Source organism: Haliotis rubra, unplaced genomic scaffold (genome assembly GCF_003918875.1).
Source record: "Haliotis rubra isolate DU_JTF1 unplaced genomic scaffold, ASM391887v1 Scf147, whole genome shotgun sequence".
NCBI lineage: Eukaryota > Metazoa > Mollusca > Gastropoda > Lepetellida > Haliotidae > Haliotis > Haliotis rubra.
Genome location: NW_025765414.1, coordinates 235,213 through 251,744, shown reverse-complemented (window position 1 = coordinate 251,744; position 16,532 = coordinate 235,213). Strand labels below are relative to the sequence as shown.

The 16,532-nt window shown below is 38.9% G+C and overlaps 1 protein-coding gene across 1 annotated transcript in view; it reads left to right on the top strand.

The window, feature by feature from the left end:
* Window positions 1-233: 233 nt before the first annotated feature.
* Window positions 234-16,532, top strand: part of LOC124269735 (tyrosine-protein kinase Abl-like) — a 110,910-nt gene continuing 94,611 nt past the window's right edge. The window contains 1 exon segment of the mRNA XM_046704761.1: window positions 234-549. Coding sequence (XP_046560717.1) covers window positions 444-549 — 106 coding nt within the window. The 5' untranslated portion in view covers window positions 234-443.

Genomic DNA, 16,532 nt, shown 5'->3' with positions numbered 1-16,532 from the left:
GATTCCAGTTGGCCGTAAAAATGGTCCATGCACCTTCCTCGTTGAAAAAGTGACATGGAAGCTATTTAGATATATTTAAAGTCGTAAATGTGAAAAAGCAGCAAAAACATATTTTACTAAATACTACAATGTTGAAGGTTACCAAAAATGAAACTCTTCTTGTCTGCGACGTTTGGCTGTGACAAGGGAGGTCAAAGTTCAGCTAGTGCCTGTCGGCCTCGCTTTCGTGTTCTAATTCGTCAAGATGGCGGCGACCGAATAAGGGAGGAAGTAAAGAGATATTCGCTGAAATTGCAACGCTATTACACACAACCATGTGGATTGGAGTATATTGTATGCATTGATTCGGGTTGAAATACATGGAGATGGTGTCAAATATGGATTAATGCCTGCTTCTGTGCCGCAAGGGCTTAATTTAGGAGCCTCGTCTGCTCTCGCCAATAATGGGAGCCCAACAGGGGAAGGAACCTCGGGTTAGTTCCGGGAAAACTAAAGCTAAGACAAAAGAACCAAGGGTTTCGTCTGGAAATATTTTTGCCGAACATAATGGTAAGCTTAACTGTAATAGAACTTGCTATTTTAGCCATTTTCGATGCGAAATTATTTGCACAGGTCTGAGATTTTGCAACGTAAACACACCCGCACGTTGTGTTGTCTAGCCATGCAAGCCTATGAGTAATGTGACAGGGATGATGTTTTATCACTGATTTCTCGCCAGGAGAGAGATTTCATCTCATATTGATGCATTGCTTGTGTTTTTATTTGCTATGTTTGAATACCTATTTACATGACACTCATAAGCTTTCGTTAGTGAACTGTGTTGTCAAACATCAAATGTCATGTAACGGTTGTCAATGTCATTGTCTGAATGTCAGATTGTCATACTCAGCTAGACATGGGTCAGCCTAATCATCACAGACTGTCATAAGGTTAGAGAGGTGATGCATTTCTCAGTTTCACTGATGAAGTGCATCCAATATACCAAAACACCCTATTAAATTTTCTATTGATCATCTACTAACATGATGAGTGGTCTCATTTTGAGTAATTGAAAAACACCAATTCTTACAATTCATGTCTAAAGATGCATATTCAGTATTTAAATCTTGAAATGTTATCAGTAGCAAACAGGATTCATCATGATGTATTGTTGTTAAAAACCGTTTAAATATATTCAATATATTTCAATAGAGTTTATTGTTTAAGTTTATTATAGTGATTTGTTTCTGTTGTTGAGATGTGATGCTGTGATATACAGCCAGCTTTTATATTGTCTGGTTATGTAGAAATGATGCATCCTTTAAGCATGGCTTGTATCACATTGAATGTTACACATTGCAACATCTACTGACAGTGGAAGCTGGTAGCAATTATGGTAATGCAAGGCATTTCATCTTGCCAATCCTATAACTGGATATTGACATCAAGAAGGCCAATTATGACTAATATCTGTTCTGTATAACATGCATCACAGGATGTAGGGTTTCTAAGCAGGATTTAACAGTAGGCTGCTAGTCAGCAACAGCAGGGAAAGTCACCACTGACCTAGTCCAGCATATAACTAGACGACTTTGCACAATACCAAGGTGTGGCCTTGGCTGGAATACGAGTTTATTCATAATCATATGAACTACAACTGACCATATGTAACTAGTCCACTGCTCATTTCAGACTAGTGGTTTGTGTGAGAAAGCAACTAGTTCCTCTTTTTTTTCCACTAGTCTGGGACTAGCAGACTCATGGTGAAAGGTTGTCAGGACTAGTAGTTGTAATAATAATGGACGATAAGAGAGGAAGTTGGTGATCAGAGTTTGCTCCAGTAGTGTTTGAATCTAAGACACAATATATCTTTGTGGTTAAAACTATAGGTATCATAGTAATAACTAGGTATCTTCGACGTTCGTGGTAATTTCCAACACTGACCAATATGAAAAAGGTGTTTGAAATTAAGGATGGAAGTCATTGTGCCCTTGTCATTCCCCAAAGGCGGACGATGTAGAAGATCCCTAAACTGAGATACTATACAGGAGCAAACTTGAGGGATGCCAGGACCTATTTAGTATTAGCCGAAAAGACCCGTGAAGATCTGGGGTAGAATAGGTCTTCAGCAACCCATGTGCTTGCCATAAAAAGGCGACTATCTTGTCGTAAGAGGCGACTAACGGGATCGGGTGGTCAGTTTCGCTGACTTGGTTGACACATGTCATCGGTTCCTAATTGTGCAGATCGATGCTCATGCTGTTGATCACTGGATTGTCTGGTCCAGACTCGATTATTTACAGACCGCCGCCATATAGCTGGAATATTGCTGAGTGCGGCGTAAAACTAAACTCACTCACTCACTATTAGCCAAAAGTTATATTTTATTTGGCAGTAGATCAAATGATGCTTTTACCTATAAAATGTAAAGTATCATACAGGTAAAACCTGTGAGGGTATCAGATGGCCCAGGTGTCACAGCTGACTGTACATGCAAAATATCTTTGATTGTAGGTTCAAATCCTGGTTTGGTCAGATTTCTAGGTTTGTCTCAACCATGGCTCTGCTGTGGGGGTCACAAAGTACTAAATATAATGACACACATCCTTGAAGCTCTCCTCCCTCAGGCAAAAAGCTGGCCAGCCATGATGTAACTGTGATAACTGGAATACTGTCGAAAAATCAACTTACCCATGCACTATATCAGTGTTCACAAATGGTGTTTCAAAGTAACAGGACATTGTGTCCTGCAAGTTTCAGATGTCTGTCTGACCCATTGAAAATTCACAGGACCCATAGAATGAAATTAAACACACATTTCAGACTGAACATTTCTTATAATTGGCATTGAAATTATTAACACACATAAGATTTATAAACAGCAAACAGTGTCACATGTCACATATAACAACTTCAGTCAAAGTCATTGTGAAATATACAGACAGACACAGGGGCCGGTGGGTTTTAGACTTCTATCAGTATCAGACCCTTGGCGAATCTGCCGGATTTGTCAGAGGGTCAGACGCTATTCGTGAACACTGCTATATTCCTGTGAATACATTTGACTACAACATGAATCCAGACTGAAACCTAAAACATGACCTGAATAGTGATAACATGTTAGAACACCCCTTAAAAGCCTGAAATTTGATCAGCCCTTGGTTAACCTGCACCAGCAATACCTCAGGTATTTGCAGCTTTTGGAAACTATGCTGTTGTTTCTTGTAGATGTCAGACATGAACTTCTTTTCAGCATGTTTAGATAACATTAGATATTATTATCAGGATGTTCTGTATTAAGAATATTCAACTATCACCTTCAACATGGAGGCACAGGTGGTACAGTCATCTAAAGCTTTGGAATTCAATGTGGAGAGGTGTATCGTGGAATAACATTTATACAAATTTTAATTATTAATTACAGATCCACAATAAGTATATATATTTTTATGTTCCTATTATCTGCGGGGTAGCCTAGTGGTTAAAGCATTCGCTCGTCAGGCTGAAGACCCGGGTTCGATTCCCCACATGGGTACAATGTGTGAAGCCCATTTCTGGAGTCCCCATCCGTGATATTGCTGGAATATTGCTAAAACCGGTGTCAAACCATACTCAGTCACTCAGTCTTATTATCTGCATCCTCATAAATACAAGTGGATTTGAATAATGATAAAAATTGTTTAAATGTTACTCCTTGATTGATGCTTTGCTTGGCTTGCCAGAAACCTGTGATTGTTGGTTTGAATCCCGGTTCAACCTGATTATATTTCTAGGTTTGTCAGTACCATACTTGTGTCATCTCCGTGTTCCTACATTTTAAATCTGTTAAAAGGGAAAGTATCTACACAGTGCATATTGTTGGACTTTTTAACTGCTGTGCCAAGATTACATTATACTACAAATATATAGAGATAAATCATTCTGAATGTTAATGTTTTCACACAAAATATAATACATACATTACAAGCTAAAATATTTGAGCCAAGGAATCTTGTGGAGCTAATACCATCTCTGCTGTAAGCATTATGCAACATGTCAAAGTGTTAGATAATTCCCTTTTTGTTTGATAGATCATGACATATTGTGATTGTGGTTTGGCTTACTGGCTTGGATTCCTGTTGGTGATAGGTCATTGTTAATGGACTTACATTGTGTCAGTCATTACAACAATCATACATGACAGTGTCAGTTGCGGGGTGTGTTGACGAATGCATACCAGCATGCATCGTATGGCGTACTGTAGGGACAGACATACACTCTAGTCTGTTGGTACGAGACTAGTGAAAATGTACTGGGGCTAGTTATTATCTCCTCATATCTATCTACTAGTCGGAAAAGACCTGAGAACTTGTTGAATGTGAGCATTGATGTCAACCCGAGGTACTACATACAGGTCCGATCTATACTGGACAAAAATAGTTAGGGATATATGTAAATTTTGAAATTATGAATAATGAACTATTTATTCAGTGACACACTGATAATATATCAATCATAAAAATACCAATATCCCTAACTTATTTTGTCCAGTATATAAGGGCACATTTGACTTTACCAATAATCATTGTAATGTCTGGGGCAGTGGCATAGCTTAGTGGTTGATGCATTTGCTTGTTACGCAGAAACTGACTGACTGACTGAGTTTGGTTTTACGCCGCTTTTAGCAATATTCCAGCAACATCACGGCTGGGGACACCAGAAATGGTTTTACGCATAAAACATGCTGTTGATCATGGGAGTGTCTGGTCCAGACTCAATTATTAACAGACTGCGCAGTGTGGCTGAAATATTGCTGTGTGTGGCATTAAACAATAAATAAACAAACTAAACAATCATCAATGCCATGTTTTAATTTACAGAGGAAATACCAAGTGTCATGACTATAATGCCATATGGTACAATTCAAAACCTTCCACGACATGACGTGCCTGTCTGCAATGCTGTCTTTTCTCAAAGTGTAGTTTTTAGAATTTGGAAATATACCAAGGACAATATTGATTGAATTCCTATCACCATAAAGCTAGCTTGTTGAGACAAATCAAGGCCCATAAATAGCTCATCAGAAACTGATTTACATTCAGATATCTTGATTAGTCTCCAGGGAAAATTACTATGGGAGCATATTCCTATTCTTAAGCTTAGATGATTGGGTAATTCAGAAATGATCTACGCTGACCTTGGGAGGTAGAAATTAGCCAGGGTACAGAGACACGTTTTACTGTAAATTTTGCTGAATCAGCATAAGCAGGTCTGCACAATACAAGGGGAAGAGTGTTTTTGTCATTTGATCATGTTGATGCAGTAGAGCGAATGAGTGAATTTGAAATATGTACTACAAAGAAAACTTGATTTTTTTTCTTTAACTTAATATGCCTAGAGTCATAATGTCATGTCATATCAACTTACCTTGATCATATAAAAATTCATTTGTAATCTTTTTTTGAGAAATGTATACATCTCATGACAACATTAGAACAGCATTGCTGCCTTGTAACTATGGAAACATGTTAGGGATTATTTAGAAACAGTTACCTTACGCGGAATAGATATTATATGCTTGAGAGAAATTATATGGAACCATTGCATATAGTTATGGAATAATCATCCTCATTTGTGATCTGATCCTCATCAAACTATTTGGAATGTCCATCATTCACTACTTGCAAGTACAGCAAAGGGGGGCTCTCACAGCATGGCATCCCATGCTGTGATTATGACTTGAGTTCTATAAATACACGCAGTGCAGGATAAATAATGAGGATGCATGCTCCTGATGCTGGTGATATCTCCTTACACAGAGAGATCTATTGATGAGAATCAGCGAATGATGCCATTTGGCAGGCAGTGATTCAGAGGTGATGAATCGTAACAGTAGAATTGAAGTTTGAACTTGAATTAAAGCCTGTACTTAGTTTGTAGTCAAACTGCATGGGTTATGGAGTTGAATTTACTCTATGGATGCTGTGATGTGTAAAGGGTTAGTGTGTTTTATCAGACTTTCAAGACCCCACATGGGCACAATGTGTGAAGCCCATTTCTGGGGTCCCCCGCCGTGATATTGCTGGAATATTGCTAAAAGCGGTGTAAAATCATACTCACTCAGACTCTCAAGATACTTAATTAGGAGGGAGAATTGTCCTTGCATGGCCTTCACAATGCATAAGGTTAGGATTGTAAGTGCTTTTTTCTGAGAAAAGTGAAACATTGTCAGGGTTTGTTGTTTCACTCTTGTTTGTTTTAAAGCCGCAGTCAGCACTTTTTCAATTTTGTCAGTAATGTGATAATGTCATTTGATTTATCAGTAATATCACTGTGATTGGTAAATAAGTGTGTCTGAGCCAGACAAATAAGTGGTGTACAGTTACCTGAAATTAACCGACTTAGCCCAGTCGTGGAGTCTGCCCACATGATCCATTTACCGGATTAAGACGCTGCTTACGACAATCAATGTTTGACCACACAGTCACCAGGTGTGTTTTTCTTTAAGATTATTGAACAAGCAGATATTTTACTGGACTCTGATTTGGGACACAGGACTCAATGGTCACACTAGTCCCAAAAAGGGATTGACCTCAGTAATTGTTTTTTCAGGAAGGCATTATAAGTGAGTGAGTGGGTTTAGTTTTACGCCACTTTTAGCAATATTCCAGCAATATCACGGCTGGGGACTTCCAGAAATGGGCTTCACACATTGTACCCATGTGGGGAATCGAACCCAGGTCTTCAGCGTGACAAGCGAATGCTTTAACCACAAGGCTACCCCACCGCCCCCAATATGAACTGTTAGGGAGTTCAAGATGATGGTCAGTAAGGTCTAGTACTGTTAAAGCATATCTATTTTGGAGTGAGTGAGTGAGTTTAGTTTTATGCCGCACTTAGCAATATTCCAGCTATATGGCTGCAGCCTGTAAATAATTGAGTCTGGACCAGACAATCCAGTGATCAACAGCATGAGCATCGATCTGTGCAATTGGGAACCGATGACATATGTCAACCAAGTCAGCGAGCCTGACCACCCGATCCCGTTAGTTGCCTCTTACGACAAGCATGGGTTACGGAAGGCACATTCTAACCCGGACCTTCACGGGATATCTATTTTGACAAAAGACACATTGATCATGGCTGAAGCCAAAGGAATTGCAGTTGACTGTTTATTCAATATTTGACTACTAATGAAAATATTGCAAGTATTTGCAGGATTGCTAATAGTCATGTAAGTAGAAACACTGTCATTTTGTTAACTGAACAGTCAGTACTGCCATGCTTAGGTGTTCCAACTGTAGAGATGGGTGTTTTACAAGGTGACTTTTCAGTGAGAATGTTGATTTTTACTTTCATATACAATGGTATGTTGCATGAAAATAGGGAAATGCTTTACTATGACAGTTTGTTCATGAATGAAGTGATATACTGCACATGCCAGAAACATCACAAACATTCTGTAAGCTTCAGACTATAGACCACGACTGGAAAGGGGCATAAATCTGTAATACACTCTCCCTTCATCATATTGAGAGGTAACCTGAGAGTTGGTGTAATTCCAAACTTGTTGAGGGGTGCTCTGTTAATGATCATTGTCACTGTCCACATCGTTTACATTCTAGGCTTGAATACAGTTTAGGTGATACCTGTGGCATGGGTTGGACAAAACATAGCATCCTGTATACAGGATCAATGGGTGCAAATAATTTACATTGTGAGTCCTCGGGGAGCAAAAAACAATTTGCTGTTTGGTTCCATTAAACAAATTAAAATTGTAGATTGCATGTCACATACACAGACATTTCTTGTTCTATTGAGAAATAAGTTTCAGTATCAGTGGCTGATTTACTGAAATCTAAATATATAATAGACTAAGGCTTATGAGCATGTGCAGTCAAATAATATCAGGAAGGTCTGCCACATGTTGCCATCCTGGGATCTCGATGTTAATGCTTTGAAACCCCATGTTCACACTTTGGACCCTTCGTGTTCATGCCTTGGACCTCCATGGTCAAACTCGTGGAGATGTATGTTAGAACTGGTCCTTAGCAACCCATGATTCTTGTAAGAGGCTACAAACAGGATCGAGGGTCAAGCTCACTGACTTCTTGACACATGTCATTGTGTCCCAATTGTGTAGATCGATGCTCATAATGTTGATCACTGGATTGTAGGGTCCAGACACAATCATTTACATAATATGGCTAGAATATTGTGTGGCATTAAACAACGAACAAAACCTTCATGCTCATGACTGGGACCCTGTTCTTGTTCATGACATGGTCGCCATAATTTTTTACCTAGAGTTTCAAGGTAAGTCTATGCACAGGACTGAGTGTCATAGTTACTCCAGGTAGATGCCTACAGTGTAGGCATGTGTGTTTCTTCACGGCAGTCCCTGTGTACATGTGTACATAGACCACTGGGTTTGAGGAAAGTTAACCTTTGAACTTAATTGTGGGTTTGAGTTATGTCATTTGGTGTATATTGTGGTGTTACTTGAGATACTTGAGCTTACATCATCCTAATGGGATGTAATACACACACTGAGCGTCACTGATACCCCAGCTGATAGGATTACTGGCCTTGTTATTAAGCACCTCTGTTGTCAGTTGGTGGTGGAGAGCCTGTGGGGAGGGTAAAGGAAGAGCTGTGTGTTACTAATTAGTGACTGGTCAGAGTAGGCCATTGTGGAGCAGCTAATTAGTTAGGTAAACAATGGTAACCTAATCAAGGTCTGTTTGTTAATTAGTTTTTTGATATTTGAGACAAATGACATGGACGAGTTAGTCCTGAATCGAAATATATTTGCCAGGGGAATGTTGAGCAGATTTGTCCTTGGTTTTTTAGTTAATATTCCTGCACTGTCTGTTGGATTATGATAAGGAACAGGAATAAATGAATTTGGATTCTAATCTGGTTATCTGGACTTCTTTAAGTAACCTGTGAAGATCCAGTTTAGAATTGATCTTCAGTAACCCATGCTTGTCGTAAGAGGCGACTAACGGGATCGGATGGTCAGGCTCGCTGACTTGGTTGACACATGTCTTCGTATCCCAATTTCATAGATCAATGCTCATGCTGTTGATCACTGTATTGTCTGGTCCAGGCAATATTATTTACAAACCGCCGCCATATAGCTGGAATATTGCAGAGTGTGGCATAAACCTAGAATCACTCTCTTACTGAATTTAACAATTGTCCTGGAATCCACTTGAATATTCATGTTAATGTTAATATATATTTTAAATAAGATTTCTTTCCGACTTATGTTAGTCTAACTTTGCTGGAAGGAATATGTTAATATCTTACGTTATACCGATAAGCATGCTGACAAATGGGATTGGGTGGTCAGACTTGCTGATTTGGTTGACACATGTCATCGTATCCCAATTGCATAGATCGATGCTCATGCTGTTGATCACTGGATTATCTGGTCCAGACTCGATCATTTATGGACTGCAGCCATATAACTGGAATATTGCTGAGTGCGGCGTAAAACTTTACTCACTCAGTACTTTAAGTGGCATTTAGAAGCTGGTATGAGGAAGAGCAACACTTTTTAAGGATACCCAACTTGTTTATTGTAATAGATGCAAAGTTTTGGTGTAGATTCTAACACTGTTATCAAGCAAATGATATCTGGCAAGATTTGTAATATTTTTTACTAGTCACAAAACAGTAACCCTAGTTCTCCACAAGCTACGTTGGCACTTCTCCCGTAAGGAATGCACATGTGTTATTATACTTTTCAAAGAGTTTAAACTTAAGTGGGTGGTTACTCATCATTGCACTTCATACAACCGACATGATGATTTTACCATCACCAAATGCAAAGTCCAGAATGTTTGGGATATTTTGTTGGTACATCCTGAAGTGGCATTAGTTAAATAAGTTAAAAACAAGAGACCTTATTCCAGAATAGCCACAAGGCACGATCCCAACATTTGGGCTCATCATGTGTAGTACATTGTAGTGTTAACATATTGCATGATATTTGATGAGCTTAGTACCCAGCTTACTAGATCAGAGAGATGAGACTGGAACTGTGGCAAGTGAATGAAGTCACAGACTACATTATGCATGGATGAATAGTCAAGTATGTTTATAACAGTTAAGCTAATACAGTTTATCAAGAAATATTACAAGTGTTGAACTCGATTGGTACGCTGAGAAGATTTTGACTCATTCGGTACTATGTGTATGACCTTGATGGTTGTGTCATTGTAGCCGGAGGCATTAACCATGCCTGTTGTCAGTCACTGGTTTGTCTGGTCTAGATTTGATCATGCCTCCATGCCTCAGTGATAAGTATGTGAATATACTGACTGTAACTTATAACAGCATTTATTCTCTAAGTGATGCCCTGAGGCCTTGTATCCAAAGAATCTTAAGTGATGGCAACGCATCCAAGTTCCAAACAGGGAAACTTGGTTTGGGGTCCGCAGGGATTGGGATACAGAACTTTCACAATGGGCCATTTTCAGGATTATTAGCCATTTTCTGAATTTAGAATGGGCCACTTCCCTTATATCAATAGTAAACTTCACAATTTTAATGGGCCATTTTGTATTCTAATGTGCAAAATGGCCCATGGCCCCTGCCTTTCCCAATCCCTGGGGTCCGTCATTTTTATGTTTACAAATAAGTAACCTTTACATACTTAAATCAGTATTAAACCTCTTGAAGTTAAGGATTTAGTGAATGCAGTATTGAAATTAAGCATGGGAGTCGAGTGTTTTTTGTGATTTAGGGGAGACTTCAACATCACATTCATCCATTGCATGTTTTATTGTGGTATATAGAGCCACTTCAAACTATTCCAGATTGGGGTGCACCCAGTGCAGTGTTCACGAATGGTGTTTCAAAGTAACAGGACATTGGGTCCTGTAAGTTTCAGATGTCTGTCTGACTCATTGAAAATTCAAAGGACCCATAGAATAAAATTAAACATACATTTCAGATTTAACATTTCTTATAATTGGCATTGAAATTATTTATTAACAGCAAACAAGTGTCACATGACATGTCACATATAACCACTTCAGTCAAAGTCATTGTGAAACATAGTCAGACACTGGGGCCAGTGGGTTGTAGACTTCTATCGGACAGTTGGCGAATCTGCCGGATTTGTCAGAGGGTCAGACGCTATTCGTGAACACTGCCCAGTGGGACATATTGTTCAACTAGATTCTCCAGTGTACAAATTACAGGATACCTAGCTAATAATGCTTTTTCACTTGTTACGCATATGACTTAAATAATTAAAATTCAAGAAAACCCTGCAACTTCAGTAAGAGTAAACAGGATCATATAGCAGTCATATTTCTGTGACCAGAATGACCTTCACATTTTCCTCCTGTGTCAGGGCTTTGTTTGTTTGTGCAGAGTTACATCCCATAACAGAGCCAGGATCTGATGATCTAAGGTCAAATCAAAGATCCGTGCTGATTAATATCCTTGGTTTATTTTCTCTTTTCCTGTGTTTGTGGCTTTAGCTAACAGGTAAACATCTGCCCTCCTGTGGGCTTTCCTGTCAGTTTCAGGTTAACTTGCCATAATGTTACTCAAGAACTACAGTTCATGCTGGGACTTACCTCCACTCACATACTTGTCATAACTCTAATCTTATAGCGAGTGAGTGAGTTGGGTTTTACGCCGCTTTTTGCAATATTCCAGCAATATATTGCGGGGGACACCAGAAATGGGCTTCACACGTTGTGCCCATGTGGGGAATCGAACCCTGGTCTTCGGCATGACGAGCGAACGCTTTAACCGCTAGGCTACCCCACCGCCCCTCTAATCTTATAGGTAAGGGGCAATTGTTAGCCTAGTCTTAACTAATCATGCCAACGATCTAGGTTCGATTCCTCATTTCTGATGTCCCTCGTGATATTGTTGGAATGTAGATGTAGCAGTGTAACACTCGTTCTCTCACTCACTCACTCACTCACTCACTCACTCACTCACTCACTCACTCACTCACTCACTCACTCACTCACTCACTCACTCACTCACTCACTCACTCACTCACTCACTCACTCACTCACTCACTCACTCACTCACTCACTCACTCACCTGCTAGTGCTTCTATGATGTACATACTGTTGTTGAGAGTGGATATTTTTACTCACCAGCAGCCTTTGCAGTACGACCTTTACATATTCATGTAGTAAAAAGATGCGATAAGATTGTGTGGTAGTGCATCAGCTGTTTTGCAGCCAGGAATATTTCTGAGACCAGTATGTGACTATGCTTATTTTACAATCTTCAACTGCTTTACCATTGTGGAAACCCCTGAAGATCTGGGTTTGCAACCCATGCTTATCGTAAGAGGTGACTAACGAGATTGGGTTGTCAGTGTCGCTGACTTGGTTGACACATCATTATATCCATTTACATAAATTGGTGCTCATGCTGTTGATCACTTGATTGTCTGGTCCAGATTAAATTATTTACAGACCACTGACATATAACTGGAATATTGCTGAGTGCGGCATGACACAACAAACAAACCATTGTGTCACTTTGTCATTATTGCTGGCTTAAGTGAGCGAGTGAGTTTAGTTTTACGCCACACTCAGCAATATTACAGCTATATGGCAGCATGCTGACTTGAGTGTTTCGCCTCTTTGCTCATTACGCGGGTATGGCTCAATTTATATGCCAAGATCAGGTTGAATTCCCACATGGGTACAATTAGTCTGTCTCACAGTCCCTGAACCACATTAATTTCCCTACCGCCAAGCCCTCTTTGCAGTGCTAAAGCCCTAAATAAAGCAAGTCTAGATTTCCGCAGGTTCTGAATCTCTGGTCTCCCTAGGGCTCCTTTTCAATATAAATGGGCTTGTTTGTTACTATCAAAATTATATATATTCAGAGACTAAGCCTTAGTCTAGGGTACAATGTGTGAAGCCCATTTCTGGTGTCCCCCGCCGTGATGTTGCTGGAATATTGCTAAAAGCGGCGTAAAACCAAAACTCAGTCAGTCGGTCAGTCTTTGCTCATTACAAATACATGGCTCTCCCGTGATTTATATGCCAATGATCAGGTGAAATTTACCTTAGCTTTTGGCTAGTGAAAGGGATAGTGGAATGAAGGATGATACTAGCTGAGTTGCAAGGTATCTTATTTACCAGTAATGACTGAGCCAATGAAATGCAGTTATTTGTGATTAACCTCACTGGTTAGAGAGGAGTGTTTCCCACGGCCAAGAGCTGAAAACTATCGTGACCAGTTTCCACTGATCTAAAACTAATTATCAGTTAATTATGTTCTGCCAGAATATTAAGTGTTCATGAACATGCCAAAGCAAGTGTGAATTATGCTTTACAATTTCTGAATCATGCGTTTTGGAAATTAAGGTTTGTCATTAGGAGTGAAAGCTGAAAATAATCACTACAATGATGTTGATGAAGAGACATAAATATTGTTATTTTGTAATGCAGAAGATACTGAAAGAGCACATATCTTAATTTAGCTTATGCATCCAGTTTGGACAGACCATGAAGATCTGGGTTAGAATTGGTCTCAGCAACCCATGCAATGAAATGGATGTGAGAAGAGTGTATTTGACAGTCAAAATTTTTAATTGTCAACCCTAAATATTTTTTTTAATGAGGCTATTGCTTTCATGTACAGTAATGTACAAAGCTCTAGTAGGACTTCCTGAAATTTCGTGTCCTCCTCCTGTCATTATTGATGGCTTATGTTGGGTGTCACTGTCACTTGACCCTTGACCTCATTAGATTCAGGATCTTGAAATAGGTCACGTTTCAATGCTTGTCATGTTGTCCTAGTCATGCTTATGTGTGTAGTACAAGAGGTTCAGGCTTGTCTCTCAGTCATACAAATAAAGAAACTTTGATTTACTTTTTTACATGTTTTTTCATGTTCACAGTGATTGTAGGAAGCCCTGAAAACCTTTGTTCAGAGACATGTATGTTTATTAACACTAGTTTTGGGAATTGGTTAAAATCCTATAATTGATGATTGGTTCATTACAACCGATCAATCATCAAAAATAGTTGGTTAGCGTTATTTATCAAATTGTCCTGGTTATGTTTGTTAATGTACACAAAATAAAGAAAAATACATGTAGTTCTTTCGGTTGTTTTGGCAAATTTCATTTCTTTAAAGGATGACTAATATGTTAGGAACATGAATTTCCTGGAGTCTTCAAGATAAATTTTAATCATGACTTGGAACGAGCTTGTAGTGCTTATGAAACACAACAAACAAAACCAACCTTGTGATAAATATTGTCAATGCAAACAAGTGTTCCAAAATTGTTTGTGTTCGATTATGACAAAATGTGATCGATTGCTTGGTCGTTTAGTCATTACGACCAATCTTCAATTATTTCAATCAATTGGACCACCACTAATTAACACTAATATTAGAGTAAGGCTTCATCAGGTTTTTTGTATTTATGGCAAGTGACAATGTTGGTTGTCATAAACAATATATTCTCATTGTTTACTATTTTGTAATTTTGGGAATAAATTCTTTTGGACATTTAACATGGAATAGCAGCTATAATGCCAGGATAGAAGTGGAGTGATTCTGCTTTAGTCTGGTCCAATTTTGACTGTTACATAGTTATACAGTTACACATTGGGGCTTGACAATAGCATAACTCATGTATAGAGCATACACTTCTTTAATTGCACACTCTCATATGTTTTCTTTATGTCCCTTTTACAGTCAAAGATGAGTAACTTTTGCTAGAAGTAATAATATATTTTGTTGGTGTGAAATTAGTAAATGTGTCATACCACATACAACTTTAGTCTCCATCTTGAAGCCTGATGTCTAGTAAAATTCTGTTCAGCTGAGTAAGCTCACGGGTACAGTATTGCAAAAGCGACGTAAACCCCAACTCACTCACTCACTGAGTGAGCTCAACCAATTATATTTTGTCCAGTGTTCAAAATTGTCCAGTGTTCAACATGAAAGTTGAGGGGACCTTGTCAAACTTCAAATTTTAAAAGTTGAGAGGCAATGGGTAGTCTAAAGGTTAAAGTGTTAGCTAATTACACAGAAGAGACATTCATTTCTCCACATGGCTACAATGTGTCACACCCATTTCTGATGTCACCCACTTTGATATTGTTGAAATTTTGATAAATAGTGGTGTAAAAAACTAACTCACTTGTTCATTCACTCACTCACTCACCCATCCGCTCACTTGCTCAACCACTCACCTCACCTCACCTCATCTCACCTCACTCAAACATCAAGTTAATTTAAAAGCTGCGATGTAATAACAGTAAATGGGCCAGTGGCCACGACATTTTTTGGCCCAGACTGTTTAATGATTATCTTATTAATAGGAATGACATAGACTTTTACATGTAGATGTGTATATTTGTAATATCTATATTTATATATGATCATGAGCTGTTGAGCAGAGGTGTGTGAAATGCATGTTTGATGGTGTGATGACGGAGGCAGGTGTGGCTCACACGATCATAACATGGCCCAAGGGCTGCTTGGGAGAGGGAAAGTGATCGGGAACTGTTCACTGGGATAGTGGCAGAGCTATTACCAACCTGGATCTCAACAGGAGCTAATGTGTATACAATATCTATGGGGAGGAGTGAGTACACGGCTTTCATTTTAACCGCGGCAGGCATTGGTTATTGTTTGGCAGAGATGGATGGCTGCAGTGGGTTTTTTTCTTCAAGATTTGTGTTAACTGTTAATGATATCGGCTTGATTGAATTGTTTGGGTTTGTTTGGTATTTTTAAAACAGTGTCATCTTTCTTACTTGTTGTGAGTTGTGTATGTTATGCTATCACGTTTGTCTGAGAGACATGTTGGCATTTGTTCTGCGTAACCTTGGCAAATGTGTTGGATAGTGCATTACGTATAGGAATTTATTAATTATCTGATGATAGCTCCGAGATGAGATATGGCTTCTGAAAATGAAATGTCTCGGGTGAAGATATGACATTCCCTATCACCAATTGGCTTAGAATGCATTAGCGTAAAAAAAATTAACTTGAAATGCCAGACCTGTTGTTTTTTAGAACGATTTTGACGTGAAGGCCAAAACATTCCATACTCACATGTGACTGTGGGTCATTACAATGTGACAGCAATTGCCAACTTGGACATCATTAAAATGTCAGAGATTCAGATTTTGTTCTTACCCAATTACTGTTCAATACCGAAGGAAGGCATTATTTTGAATTTGTTGGTTTTGATTTCAGACTCAAATGAATATGCATTAGTTCAGCAACTTCAGGTAGTTATTTCATGCCTAGTTTCGGTTAATGTCCAATGTTTGAGGGGTGGTGGGGTAGCCTAGTGGTTAAAGTGTTCGGTCGTCACACCGAAGGCCTGGGTTTGATTCCCCACATGGGTACAATGTGGGAAGCCCATTTCTGGTGTCCCCCCGTCGTGATATTGCTGGAATATTGCTAAAAGCGGGGTAAACTAAACTCACTCTCTCTCTAATGTTTGCTGTAATTTATGCAATGTTTGTGCTTCCAGTTCTAGCAACTTAACTATCTTGATACGTATCTTATTGCAACTTCACTATATCATATATACGATTTCATTA